This window comes from Electrophorus electricus, chromosome 2 (genome assembly GCF_013358815.1).
Source record: "Electrophorus electricus isolate fEleEle1 chromosome 2, fEleEle1.pri, whole genome shotgun sequence".
NCBI lineage: Eukaryota > Metazoa > Chordata > Actinopteri > Gymnotiformes > Gymnotidae > Electrophorus > Electrophorus electricus.
Window position 1 is genome coordinate 13769022 of NC_049536.1, and position 15779 is coordinate 13784800.

General features: G+C 39.5%; 1 protein-coding gene across 1 annotated transcript in view; it reads left to right on the top strand.

Moving 5' to 3' along the window:
* Nucleotides 1-2004: 2004 nt before the first annotated feature.
* Nucleotides 2005-15779, top strand: part of cacna2d1a (calcium channel, voltage-dependent, alpha 2/delta subunit 1a) — an 81643-nt gene continuing 67868 nt past the window's right edge. The window contains exon 1 of the mRNA XM_035534179.1: nt 2005-2393. Within this exon, the coding sequence (XP_035390072.1) occupies nt 2305-2393 (89 nt within the window). The 5' untranslated portion in view covers nt 2005-2304. The remainder of the gene's footprint in view (nt 2394-15779) is intronic.

A 15779-nucleotide genomic window follows, 5' to 3' on the forward strand; every position in this document is an offset into this window, starting at 1 on the left:
TTTTCTAACAGAGGTATTAGCAGTTGGTCTATAGCAGAAAGGCAACCTATCCGTTGGTATCTTTTTAAGGCAGTTTTGACAAGAAAGTAGTCTTATGTGCTTCTAACATAGTTGGTGTGCTTTTTACCCATTCAGATCATTGTTGCAGCAAACATTGGTCCTTCATACCTACTCAAAACATTGAACGGTACCTAAACTGTTTGGATGTGACACATACCTCACTTTTTAAGCAGAAGGCATGTATGCGTCAGGTGCTGATACCATATAATCTCATTCATTCCATAAAATCCACCTGAAATATGCAAAGTAATTGCTTTCCCTTTACCTTTCATATGCTTTTGTGACATGCCAATGTGAAGACAAACAAATGATCAGGTGACTGGAAACAGAATTTCAGATGACAGAGTATAGCCTGCAGTAATTATCTCGTGGTGTTATTCATCACCTCTGCATGCTCTGAGGAGATGTCTGTCCCATGCCCATATGGGCACCTCACCTGGGGACAGGAGTGTACCTGGACAAACAAGCCGTGAGCCCTGCTGGACATGCACAGTGTTAGTAGTGTGGACACAAGCAAAGGTCTTACTCAGGGCAGTGTGTTAGTCTGCTTTCGCATTTTAGCCACTTCACTTAGGGGTCTCTCTCTCTCTCACACACACACACACACACACACACACTCACACACACAGAGAGAGAAAGAGAGAGAGAGAGAGAGAGAGATCACCTCTACTAATATATCCTGCTCGCAATTCTCCTATTTGCTGAGTGTAAAGAATCCTGCTTATTTGCTCAGCATACACACAATTCTCACGTGAAATAGAAACTAAAGCAAGAGGAGTGCACTTGGCTCGCCAGCCAACGAGGTCTGCAAACGCAGCACATCCTTAATTACATAGAAATCAGAACAATGGAAAACACTATATCCTCCACAATTTTATCCTTTATTACACTTTTGTACACAATTGTGTATGGACATGACAATTTCCTGTTGTGATGCCACTGAACATGATATTGCCATAATTGTCATATATGTGATAATCGTTTGGTTTTTTTTTTTTGGCTTTTTGTGCACTGGTAGCAGTAAAAAGGTCAACCCCTCCACCCCCAGCAACAAACATGAACCCCATGTTTCAGAATTTTCTCAAGGGGCACAGATGGCAATAAAAGTCTCATTACAGTGTCCAACCAGTCCAAGATCTCAGACTTGTTGCTATAAATATGTGACCATTTTGTTAATGTCAAACCAGAGTATTACTTTTCCAAAATTAATGTGGTTTGGGGAAAAAAAATGACTTTTTTTTCTGATGAATTCCTGTAGTTTGATCTTATTTTACAGTCACAGCCAGGGAGGACAGAATTTCCCAGGAAACATGTAACGGCTGGCCCTGTTTTTAGTGGCCTGGAGACATGCTCAAACTTTAGCTAATGGCAGAAAGAACACCATGGAGTGAAGGTTCTTTTCCTGTGTAAAAAAAGGTAAAAAAAAAAACAAAACAAAAAAAACAACACACTTTTATTGGTCCACTATAACATGTGATTTTAAGACATTGAGGCATGAAATATCTGAGGTGCCTGCCTACAGCATGCAAACCACTGGGTGCAACAATTAGAACCAACATTAAGGATTAGGAGGTTTGAAGACTGAATTAGGATTAGACCCCACTGACACATTAGTATATAGTCAAAGGCTAAATCCTAAAACCTAACTAAGAAGGACTCTTGATAAATATCATACTACCTGGTTTATTGTGTGTCTTAGTAACACAAATATATTTAATTAGAACCTACTTTTAAAATGAGCTATCGCACCGATCCGCAGACTTCACGCGTCAGTCTAATAAGGTAGATAAACGGGTTTAAAATTTTTTTTTTTTTGCGTGTCCACGATAGGGCTGAATCAAGCCCCGGGAATGCGGTGGGAGGGTGTGTGGTCTCGGCGTGCCTTGTATGGCGAGCAATGCGTGGTGATGATCGCTCACAGATGGGGGTGGGGGGTCTATGAAACCGATCAACCGCGGAGCGCATAGTCCGAGACAGGTTGCTAACGCCAGAGATGTACGAGCGCTTTATGTAGCATCCCCCTTCTGACAGTCTTTGGAGTGACAGTTTAGGATCGCATTCACTAGTAGCAAAACAGAAGGGAAAAAAAAAAAAAAAAAACTCGCGGGGAGGGTCAAAACATCTGTTTGTTTCCAAACTACCTCTGATGGCGGTGGGTGGGCTTCTTTAGGAGAAGGATTAGATTTGGACTGTTTTACGGGTAGTGATCTGTCGTGGATCGGAGAAGATCGCTTATTCAAAGCCATGGATATGCACAAATTCCCCACCGTCACATTCGTGGTCCTTTCTTTGATGAGCTGTGTCTATTCTGTACAGTTTCCGGATTCACAGCAGTAAGTAACCAATGATAATGTGAGTTTAAGAAAAGTATTATTATTGTTGTTGTTGTTGTTGTTATCATCATCATCATTATTGGTATTATTATTATCATCATCATCTAAACGGAAACTGGGTAAGTTTACTAAACGTAGACGGAAGTGGCATGGAATTGTAGCAGCTGGCTGGTGATATGCTGCGTGTGATTCCACTCTGGGCATCTGCCAACCACAAGTTGCTCCTCTGTGTGTTGCTGAGCTTGGCAAGCCACAAATATCGATATCACTTTATAGTAAAGTTTTGTCACGGAAAATGGTTTACTGCATTTACATGAACGTTGTTATTTTAGTTATGGACATGTGCGAGCTTTGCTTTCTAAAATGACTTCTAGCCTTAAAGTTGTTTTTTTTTCTTTGAATGTAAGTAATCAACTACAACGTTGAGATATACTATTTGAGAACCTGAGAAATCTCGCATAGTTCACATGCAGTCCACGTTCGTGCTTATCCTACGTTGATTCAACTTCATCGTACCTTTAGAGTACTTTAGGACGTCGCAGGGTTTTTTTAATACTTTGGAGGCGAGAGAATGAAGCCGTGCCGTTATCCAAACAGCCGAATTTACTTCAACATGCTCAGTGCGTCAATGACATGAGGCTGCAGGTGGCTGTCAAGCGGCGTGACGTGTTTCCCCTGTACATTATATTTAGATCGTTGCTATCTGGCGCTAGTCTATTCTCTCCGCACTTAGAAATTGTGCGCAGAGACATTAAACTGATTCAACCTGATTTGTACACCAACAGCGGGATGACAACCTTCAAAACGCAAAGCTTCTCGTACCTCGTGCATTTGTTTTATTAATGATTATAACGACAAACCAATAGCCTCATTAAAAACCTCATTCATAACGCTTTTCTTTCATCGCAAAATGCGACGCACAAACAAGATGCCATTCTGTGTTCTCTCTCTTTTATTTAAGATAATATTATTTAAGGTTATTTAAGATCATGTAGACGTTATCAGGAGTTAATTACCCATTTCTTAGTTATTTAATCAAAGTGCTTAGCATTTTTCCTTAACCAATGCCATGAAAGTATTTGCAACAGAGCAAATAGATGTTATATTTTTATTACTTCAGACGTCTTAGAGTTGTGCTGGGTTAATTAAACTAAAAGCAGTTCTTCATTTAACTTTGGTTATCACTACATCCAGGTCTAGAAACCTTTCTGTTTTAGACCGTATGACATAAATAGATTGAGTAAAGTGACATAACTAAAATAGCATAAATAGATCAGAATAAACTGAGATTAAAGATTCAAATATTATAGTTAGATTAAAGATAAGGCTGCCACAATTAAAGCAGAAGATTTCTTCTTACATCAATCCACCTTGAGTGTAATGTTTCAGTACTTTGTCACCGAAGTGACTTGTTTGGATATTGATTCAGTCATTCATTTTTCATCTGTGGATTCTGGCTTGCTGTGTAGAAACCTTTTTGGCCCATTTTTCATTTTAGTCCTTTAGTGCTTAATGAATGGCCCAGTGCTTCAATAATGCTCATTGAAAAAGGACAGCAAACTGCAGCACTCATCCCTGTGGCACTGCTGGTAGAAGTAGTTTGCTTACACTGACATGTTTGCAGCATCACTTCTATTGGTTTAAGATTAAGGTTTGGGCATAGCAAATTGATCTAACATCTGCTCTGTAAGGCCAAACATAAAGTATTACACAGGCCAAATTAAGGCTGTAGGCGGAGCTGGACCAGATTCAGCTAATGACAAAAAAAAAAAAAAAAAAAAAAAAAAGCACTCCAACCCGCCAAATGATCCTGCAGACTTATTCCTTAGGGCTTGGCTTTGTGCTTTGACAAGGACATAATAAAGGGCATCATCCCCAGCTGATAGAGACGCTTAACTCTGAAGAAAACTACTGAATTTCTAAACGACTCTCTTCCATTTTAGCTTTTGGACTGGCTGTGTTCCTACCCACAATGCATCTGCATCCTTCCTCTTGGCTCTGCCTGATTTTGAGTGACTGATTTTTGCTGACAACCTTTGAAGATCCAGTATATTTATATCTTAACCAGTTAGTGTCCATATCCTGTTTGTGTTGGAGTGTGATTTCTACCCTTGCTTTGGTGATGGAATATCCAGCGTGATCTCACCAAAATCTTGCACAAATTACAAAGAACAATTAAGTCTTAATGGAAGATATGAATATGAAACCTGACTCTAGCCTTAAATTCAACTGTTCATTACTTTTCCTAAGAGCTGAGTGAAGCCAGTTGTTATGGATTTGAGATCATGAGAATATATGCCACTGCATCTCTCTCCCTTTAGCACTGTTGGGTTGTCCACATTCTTCTCTGTCCTCTTTACCTTTCTTTTCTTTTTAAATAAAACCTCTTTCCCTCTCTGTCGGCGCCATCAGTGAGCCCAGTCTCTCACCTCCATATGCCAGGGTGTGTCTGCTTCAGATGTTCTGTCAGCACATCTACTCTCTCTCTCTTTCTCTCTCAGATTTTATTTTTCACTCTTTTCCCACACTCTCCCGCCTCGAATCACTCGCTGCGCTGATATGTGGATGATTAGCAGCATCCAAGGTGAAAAGCATCTTTGAAAGTCTTGTTGTACTCATGAAATTCCTTCGTGATTTGGCATGGGGTTGCATGTGCGTCTGTGCGGGCCCGTTGGCTGCCGTTGCAGACACTGGAAGGAACCAGGAAGGAAAGAAACAGCAGCAGGCAGCTGGCGCGCACGCCGTTCTCAGCCTCATGTCAGTAACACTTCTGTCCTGGCCCTTGCTGACTTTCCCTACACCTCGTAGCCTGATTAGATTTCATATTCAATCAGCTAAATAGATATGCTTTCCCCTTTCTAGTGCCTATCCCTTCTTGTCTAATGCTGGAATGTCTTGCCATCTGAAATGCAAATGATTTAGAAGTTAGCATGCCTGAGCAAGGGGTAATGACAAGATTTAGAATCTTGGGGTAAATAGAGTTAAGCAGCAGAATTAGTGAAGACAGTGTCACACTGGCCAAATAACTTAGTGGAACTTTTGATGTAGGTTTTGATGGGAACAGAACGTTTTTCACTGGAGAATCCACTTTGGTGATTTCATTTATTGAGCCAACAAAATATCGTAAAATGCCCTGTAAAAAGCTAATAGTTTTGACAAATGTATTTGAAAGTATAAGTGATAACTGGCTAGTAATTAAATGAAACTAAAATGTCTCCATCTGAGTCTAACGCTGAGTTTGCCATCCATAATTGGTTAATTTTATTTTCTTTCACATCAAAAGGCTTTTGTTCATCAACATTTGGTCTCTAGTAAATATTTTCATCCTGGTCTGTGTGGTAGAGTTGGGCTTCATTCCATTTCATGTCATTTCAAATGGAATTAAGTGAATGAAGTGAAATTCAGTTCATAGCTTCAATTCATGCATACATTTGTACACAGATTATTCATACAATTTCAGTGCTTATTCTGAGTGAACTGAATTAAACTGGAGAAAAATACATCCTTATTTTGCTGATGTTAAGTAACTCCTACGACTGTACTGTGACCTTATCATTGCAGAGTCATAGCCACGGTGTGTCACAAAGTCAATAGTCACTTTCACTTCGCTCACCCACTTTCCCCCACTGCTCCAGTGGCTGGAATGCTGCTAATTGGGCATTTTTGTCTATTTATAACCATTGATATTTATAAGGCCAATTTGTCTATTTTTAACCAAACTGGGACATTCTGTAGTGGGAGATCCACTCCGGGGAGCCACTCAAGGGATCTCCCACTGCAGAATGTCCCACTCAGGCAAATTATGGGGTGGGGTGGAGTCTAGTAGGGGTGGAGTGACTAGTAGGTGGGGAGAGGGGTAAGGTGCTGGCGTGGCATAAGAGATATAAGGAGTTATTTTTTGAGAGGAGTCTAGTAGGAGGGGCATCAATACTGTTTATCCCATAATAAGCAGTAATAAAGCTCATTCATTGCAGTTTTGAACCTATAATTACTCTGTGCCTGACCATGCTGCATAATAGGCTGCTGCCGCTTCGTCTGTCCCTATCCTCCTCTCGCAAATGATACCCTCGGAGAGAGAGAGAGAGAGAGAGAGAGAGAGAGAGAGAGAGAGAGAGAGAGAGAGGGAGGACCAGTGAGAAAGAGGCAGAGAGAGAGATAGAGAGAGAGAGAGAGAGAGAGAGAGAGAGAGAGAGGGAGAGGGCATTTATCTTTTCTCTCTTGTGTCAGGTTGGTTATTAAAGTTCGGCTCATCTGTATTGCCTCTTATTACTTATCTCCCAGAGACTCAATTAAGCCACTGCATCAGCCTTCGTGTGCCTTCATGTCACTCTTATCCACCTCTAAGAGCATGTTAGTAGGCTGAATTACATCTATTAGAAGGGATCTGAGATTTGAGGGAGCGGTGAGCAAAGATCCACTTTTCTGAAGAGAAACTGTGTTTTTGCTCATTCCCTTCACTTTGTTTTGAAAGATCTTTCAGGATCCATGAAAAAAGCACCAGAAGCTGATGTAGTCCTAGAGGGAGGCCTGAGTGATCCTCTGAGTGATCTGCTCAGTCATGTATCAGGAGTGCTGGTGACATTCCCACCTCCAGACTGATGTAAGACGTGCCACCATCTAAGATGTACAAGTTTGCACAGAATCGGGTTTGGCTCTAATGCAAGCAGAACTGAACAGGATGAAAATATGTCAAAGAGAGAATATATTTATGTGCGCTGGTTGCTGTATTCAGCACAGCAATTATGTGTGCGTGTGTGTGTGTAACTTTGTGTCTATGTCTGGATGTTATCTTTGAGGCTGAGTGGTTATGAGGTCCCTATAGCAACAGGCAGTGTGAAGTTTACCTTAGGGGGCCTGTTAGCCTCGGTGGGAGTGTCAGTGGTTCGCCCTCAACATTAATGAGGCCTTCAGCTGTTCATAGACTATGAAGGGCAGATGTAGAGTATAGTGGACGGGCCTACACAAAACATCAGATGCCACAATGATTGACTTCACTTTATACAACAACAAAATGCTGTTTTCTATTTTTTTTCTATTTTGTAATCCACTACTATGTTTTTGATTTATACTTTTTATTAAATGGTTACAAATTACCTGTTATAATCATGTATAATATATTCATTGTTGCATAAGAGGTTCAATCATATTAAAATGTGATCTGTAAATTTTGACATGGTGCAAAATATCTGTGAAATATGTTTTACATAACATCTGTGACCACAGTGACCTCTCAAGCAGAGCAGAAGATTTAGTTACATTGTACATGCAGTGGTCTGTTGCTCTGCTGGCACTGATAATGGAAAAAGCCCAGTGAGGCGCATGAGAAGAGAAGCGGTCTGGGCGGTGCGTCGGGTGGGATGTTGGCTTTGCAGGAGAGAGAGGGAGAGACTGACAGACAAAGGGAGAGAATGAGACAAAAAGAAAAGCGAAGGGACATGCCGTCAGCCCGGGGTCAGACGCCAGCGCCCTGTCTCTGACTGGCAGGCTCTATTTGAGGAAACAGTTACTGTTCTCCTGGACTGGGCGGTTAGAACGGCTATGCATGATGCCCCATTCCTGAACTCTCTGGGTAATTATAGCAGTTATCCATTGTTCTTTTGTTCTATACTGGTATGTTACTATCAAAGGTTTTTTTTTTTTTTTTTTTTTTTTTTTTTTTTTTTTTTATGTAAACCCCCCACAAAAATCTAGAAATAAACCAATATAATTAAACGAACAAAAAAACAAACAAACCGTAAATTAAATGAATGAATAAATAAATCAATCATAAACAATTGAACAATGCGATGGGAGTGGTTAGGTTCAGAGTTGGGTGTGGTGGGGTTCAGAGCCATAAATTAAAAAAAGGAATTATTCATTTAAAAAATAACTGTTAATGAAGGCTTTTCGATAAAGCCAAAAAAAGGCTGTCGAGTTCAAATTTTAGAGTGCAATGAATCTGCTCCAGGGTAATATATCAAAGAACATCCCTGAGCTCTACAGAATGGGTAGGGAGAGGAGAACGATTCCACCCTAGCCTTACTAGTAAACCTACAAATGCTCCCAGATCAGAACAGTGTTTTGGAATTGAGAGCACAGATCTTGTAATATCAAAGACTGGCATAAAGAGGGTTAGGATTACGTTGGACATGACCAAAACGTGCACTAGGGAAGTAGGATCCCGACAGCATCGTGTATTTGATCGTTTCTGGGTAGACTTTATTAAGTCTGACCTAACTGCAGTAGAAACCATTTCTATTGAATTATGCCATGCTTGGCACAGATGGGGGATGACTGAAATCAATGCAATATTTGCTGCCAGTCTTCCTCAGTGCGTTACACATCCAGATCCCTCGCCCACTGATATTTGAGGTCTGTTAAAGATGTAGCTTGAATTAAACTAATTAGGTGGTACAGCTGAGATATCATTTTCTTGGGCAAAGCTAATGGTTATAAGGAGACATCAGATGATATGGGTTCTGGGTTGGCATGTATTGGGAGTTCACCATGTTGGCAAAACTGTTTACTTGAAGGATTGAGAACCTTTCTACTAAGTATGGGGAAGTAAGGGGTTGAGAAAGGGGTTGAGCCTCAAAATTAAAGTGTCTTCTAAATTGTTTGCAATTTTTTATTGACGTCTTAATAATATTGTTGATGTCGTTTGGGATCTTTCGGTCCAGAGGGGTCTGTAAAATAACAAAGGAGGGCTGGTATGAGAAGGATTCTAATTGTAACCATTCTGGGAGGAGCTGAAGAGTATTGGAACACGTCCAGTACTGCAAAGCATGTAGGTTGATTGCCCGGTAATAGAACTGCATGTTTAGTCATCTTGGTTGGTGTAATAGGGTTTTGTGTATTCTGGAAAGAATTTTATTCCAAATCATATCCAAAATTAAAGTATCTCACTTCCAGAAAAAGGCTTCAGGGATGAAGAAAGGTAGTGACGGAAATAGGCAGGACAGTTTAAGGAGATTATTCATTTTGACTGAGTTCACCCTTGCAGCTAGAGATAATGGCAGCAAAGGTTATCAGACACCACTGGGTGAAGTCCTGTTGGATTGAGACCAGCAAAGAAGGCTGATTCTTTTCAAGAAGGTTTTCAATCTTGTTTGTAATATAAAAACAGATGCTTGAATTTATCCTGGACTACTTTAAATGCAATCTCCCCCTTAGCCTTTTCTTCTCTTGTTGCACCTCCTTTCTTCTTTTGCCCCTGGTAGTCATAGTAAATGCCTTAAATAGGTGTAAGAGGGCAAATAAGACAATAAGAGTTAGGAAAATATATAAATAAAAAAACACTAAGATAATAATAAATCATAGATGCTACTCTGGGTGCACTGGGTGATTCCCAACTTAAAATAATCTGCATGCTAGCAATGATGTGAAAGCAATTATCTTTTGTTACCTATGAGTAAGATTTTCAAATATGGCTATTTCAGCACTTGGCCCAATTGTCAAGCCACAAGAGGATAGGATGAAGAAATCTTGGCCCTGCTTAGATGAAGAACTTGAAATGGTATTAAAAGCAATGGAGCAGGAGGTGCTGTCATTTATTCTCTGTAGGATGCTGTTCCATTCATCCTCAGAATGCTTCTTTTCCCAGCTAGCCTTTATCCTATATTTAGCAATGCAATTTCTAGATGTAAGTAATGAGTAGGCATTCGAAGCAAATCTTCCAGAGCCATGTGGCATTCGTAAAAGATAATCTATGGGGTTTGTCATGCCATGCCACTCTAGGGAACCCTACAAATCCAAGAATCCTGCACACACTTGACACCAGTGTCACATACACACACTGCCCAACCACAAAGATACCGTTCACTTTCTCCAGAGTACTGATTCTACGCACCTGTTACCACTGACACCATGCACATGCTCCCATTTGCAGTCACCTATTTAACGCATTCTCCACGGTCAATCTGTGCTTCATGCTAGATCTACGCAGTGCTTTCACTCTGCCATCTCTCCTCTTGTTTCAGCTTCTCTTGGTGGTTGGTTTGTTCAGGAGAAAGCTGCTGGGGGTCTGTTTCTCTGTTCTCATTCTTGGTTTGTTGGATTTTGTTAGTTTTTTTTTTTTTGCTGCTGTTGTTGTTTTCTAATAATGAAGAGCCTGGTTTAAAACGTCTGCTTCACCTGTGACTTGTATTGGAGATGTCAGGTCATTGGGAGGTCAGGGAATGTTGTACTGAAGGTTTGAGCAAAGTGCTGAGTTTCAATGTACCAGCACAAGTCTGATTGCTGATAACTATTTTAGTGCACAAGTCGTTGAAGTTGGCAAAGATACTGTCTATATCCAAGTTGCTACATTTGGTTATTCCTTTTTATTTTACTAATTTGAGCAAGTTGGGTCTGATTTAACTGGCAAAAAAAGGAGTAATTCTTGCAAAGAATTAAAAATGAAAAAGATCTGGATTCTGCTTCACACCACACTTCGCTATCTGGAGTCTGGATCCGATAAGTAATTTTTTGTGAATTATTTGGCCAATATTCAACAGAAGACATAAAATAAGTGGAAGCAGTGGCAGGCCTCTATTTTCATCTCTAGAGGACTTCTCTACAGATCCTAGACACCTTCCACCCCAAATAAATCTTGTAGTTAACATGTCAATCTGCTTAAAAAAGATTTCTATGAGAAGATGGGAAGGCATTGTAACACACACAAAAGCCTTAGCAGTGCATTCATTTTAAAGCCCCTGCACAGTAGCTGTCTTCCCTCAACATGTATTAGCAGGAAGTATATGATTATTTTCAAACTTCTGCTTCAGTTCAACATTTATTTAGCACTCCATAAAATAACCTCTAAAAGTTTTGTATACTGTCCCCTAACTACCATTTAGGAATCACACTTTATTTGGTGTTATCTTTTCCATCATAGATAACAGTAATTGACTATAGCAAATCATAAGCTACCTTACATTGCAAATTCATGAACTGTGAAATCAACTAATTAGCCTCTATTTAAATACAGCAGAGTTGAGGATACCCCTAACAACCTTTCACCTCTTCAGGTTCAGACAAGTTAGACAAGTGAGTTGATGCAATCTGATTTCCAGTCTACTCCATGCTGATTAACTGGGTGGTTACATTTGACACAGCGTGCTGTCCATCAGCACGCTGGGGCCTGTGCCCACATGGCCGAATGGTAAAAGGTGACAGAGAAAAAGAAAATTCAAAACATTCCTTTTTAATGTAATTTTAGGAGAGAAAATTGGAAGGTAACTAAAGCATGTAACATTCTTTGCGGAAATGTTAATTTTTCACAGATGAAAAAACAAACAAACAAACTCTGCAGTTAAAGTTAAAAGTAGGGTACCCCAATTAAGAAGGTCAGATTCGAGTTTGGTTAAAAGAAGAGCATAGTTTTTACATAGAGGTCTTTCAAAGTGCATGTGATGTTAATGCCTAAGTATCTAAAACCAGATTTTATACTATTGAATGGAAGAGAATGGTCAGGGCTATTCATAGTAAATCGTTTAAACATTCACTCTTTAAAAGATTTAATTTGTAATCTGAAAAGATATGGAAAGTATGTCATTATTGAAAAACGTCAGTCATAAATGACAATGGGTCTGAAATGTAAAGCAACAAAATCATCTGCAAATAAAGAAACCTTTTCTTCGACTACACATTTCCCAAAATGATGGAATAGCCTTGGGCTTTAGAGGTAATTGTGAGTGTAAACATAAGAGGACTTAATGCTGGCTTGTGCCTCTCGATGCACAAGATCACTTTGTGATCTTATTTATGATAACTGATGCTTTAGGAGAGGAGTACAGGAGGTTAAACCATGTGCAACTAACCAAAAGACCAAAAGAACTTGGCAAATAAAAGATCTCTGTTTGTACCTAAATATTCCTCTCTTGTTATCACTGGACCTCAACAGTGACAGCAAAGGGCTCAGCAGGGAGGGAAAATAGTCAGAATTGATATTATTAGAGCTGTCTGATGCTTGTGTGTCACAATAGAGGAGTTTTACCCAAACTATGAACTTCTGTGGGAAGTTAAACTTTTCCAGAACATAGACACGGTATCCACATATAGTCAAAAGTCCTCTGAGTGTCTATTGATACAATGATTTCTGGATAATCATGTGTTGCAGAGGTATAAATTACATTAAGATGGCATATGTTCAATTCAATTTAATAAAATGACCTTTGTTCAGGATAGGCACCTTAATTGTGCAAAAAAAAAAACCAATTTATTTTTTAAAAAGCCAAGCTTTTAGCAATTTTCAGAAATGTACAAAGAAATATGCAATTTTTTCATCACCATGTTCACACTGGGTGGACCTTCATTTAAAAAAATATTTCTTCAACATAGTTTGTGCAGTAAAGAACAAACTCTGCTTGAAGACTTGTGTGTACTTTGTATAAAGGCCAGAGGATGTAGAAAGTTTTAACAAAATGCAATGCAATGTTCGCTAGGTCACAGGTACATTTGGATTCAAGTTTGGAAGGCTTTATAAGTTTCACAATTCCGATTAGGTATGTAGGAATAGTTCTAAGAGAATAACGCAGGGTTAGTGTTAGTAACCAGGAGATCACTAAGCAGATAGTAGTCAGACAAATCCAGGGTCAGAACCAGTAGGCAGAGTCCAGAGTGTACCGAAGAGCTAGGAGTGAGGCGTAAGCAGACAGGAGAAGAATACACTCAGTTTGCATACTATGATGGCAGTACTTCACAAAGAAGTCAAGGATGGGGGAATCTATATAAGAGGACAGAGAGTGATTAATTAGAAAGGAACAGGTTTCACACATTAGTATTCAGGAGAAGGTGATCATCTTGCTCGGGGAGTCTCCCTGGAGTGGGAGAATCTGTGTGTGGCAAACCTAGTGGGCTTGGCAGAATTCATAACACACGAAATCTGGTGAGTGAGCTCAGGGATTATCCTTTTCATGCTTTGTACAGGAAATAATTTGCCCTGTGGTTTCCTTTAAAAGTATAAAAAGACAATGAAATAAAACTAATGAAAAACGAAACTTTGAAAAGACAACTTACTCAGATAGGAACTTGACAAACCTATTGTCTGATGGCAATCGTATATTAAGGCATAATGGTGTTATTGTCTTTTTCAGAGGGGGCATGCTCTGATAAGACTATGCCATTGTACATATAATCTTGAACCAGTGATAAAAGCCCTAGTCTCTAAATAGGGAAATAATATATGTGAGTAAATGTATGGTGAACATTTGAGGAAAAGGAAAAATGTTATGTGAAGATGCCATCGATCAGGTAATCCAAAGTGACTCATCAGTGTTTCATTGGCCCTGGCAGATTTAGATGGTGTAAACGTTTAGTGGACGGTCTGTCAAGGTTTGGATTTAGCCATCAATAGAAATCTGCCCCAGTAATTTGTGACAAGGTCAGATCTGGAAGTTTGACAAAAATGTCACAATACAAGTTTTCATTGTCCCAGTTGGGGCCATAGATATCAGCTAAACGAATTCTTTCAATGACACAATATACCTTCTTCCTGGGTCTGCTATAACACTAGAAGCAGTAAATGGTTAGCTTGCAGACCCTCTAAATTAGGTATTAAATGGACTGTGAAGCATTTACCCATTATGAAGTTTATTATGATCCAGTTTATTTAGATGAGTTTCCTGTATGAATATGGTATTTTAGTATTTAACTGCATATAATTGGTTAATTTAGGTGTAACGCGAGGTGGCCCGAGTGCTGCAGGGTGAAGGCAGGACGCACAGACTCCAATGTCTGGGATGTACATTTATTCAAACACAAAGACACAAATCACTCACACGTGTTACAAACAAAGGACACGAACATGAAACGATTGATATTAAACGAACACGATAAATACATCTAACATCTAACAATGATGAGTATAACATTTAACATTATCATTAACAACAACACACCACATTAACACGTTACAGCAACAATGGCCAACGACCCTGCATTCCCTGACCTGGGTTTAAATACACAGACAAACAAGGTGCAGGTGTGTGCAGGCATGGCTACAAATGAAGGTCCTCCTACAGCACATGGCTGGCCAAAGCACGTGCCTCGCGGGAGGCGAGCGTTCCGTGACATTAGGTAAGGCAAGATTATTTATATAGCAACTTTCAGACACAACTGCAATGAAATAAATGAAATAATATTACAAATAAAAATAATAATAATTAAAATAAAAACAAAACATGAACATTTTTGACTTAAAAGTTAAACATACAGTGGAAGTGACATAACAGTGCACAGGAAGTGACATAACAATATTTAACCAGAGCCACAAGCCTGGCCAAATAGGGATATTTTTAACTTTGGTTGAAAAACATCGAATGTTGGAGCTTATCTGACATCCTCCGACAGCTGGTTTCATTTAGAAATGTAGTAGCTAAATGCTGCCTCTCCATGCTTAGTTTTTACCCTCGGCAAGACTAACTGGTTAGTTCCTAATGACCTAAAACGGTTCTGCTTGGCTGTTAATTCTGCAGCATATCAAATAAATATGCTGGTCCTACACCGTGAAGTGATTTATTGACCAGTAATAATACCTTCAAGTCAACTCTTTAGTACACTGGTAGCCAGTGTAAGAACTTAAGAATGGGAGTGAAGTGTTCTCACCTTGTGCTCCTAGTGAGAAAAATATATAGGTTCATTTCTGTTTATAGAATATGAAAACAGCACCATTTAGAGGAAAGTGCAATTACAAACAACAGATAAATAAAAGTGCAAAAAGAAAAAGACAACTGTGGAAATACTTTTAAAAACTTGCCCCTTTTAAATCAACAATTTCCTTCCCCAACTCCTAACCCACCCTTCCAGCTCTGCAAATGCACAAAAACACCCACTGCTAGCTACGGTACCATGGAGACGGTGACCATACCGACTCAAATCAAGCCACTCTACATTGATTTTGTTAAGATAAACGACTTATGCTGATGTTATCTGAGCACAATTATCACCAATAACAAGCTGCCATTAACAGTATGACAATATAATAGCAGCTACCACAATAAAGAAAGCATCTTAAACTCTGGAATCTGAATGCAAATTTATTTAAACAATGTGGTTGTATATGTAACCACAAAATTCATATCACGTTAGTAAGTCGATGCTGGATAACCGATGATCATCTTAAGAAGAAACGTAGCTGTTCATGTCCTTTAGCTTCCAGAGTGAATGTCTTATGGTCTTTGTATATGAACTCCTGTGTGCTCACTTGGTCCTCAAATGTACAAAGCACCCCTCAGCTCTGCTGGGCAGCATATCTCGAGCCTGATTCCTGTGATGCTGGAGCTGGCATTGAACTTTGTTGAACTCAGCCAACTTCTTGGCTAATGAACTGGTCAAAGCAGGAAAATTCAAGTCTCCCCTCAATGTAGTAAGGGTGAGGTTTCTCTTGTAGATTGTACAACCAGTTCACAGGTCTGATAGAGAGACATA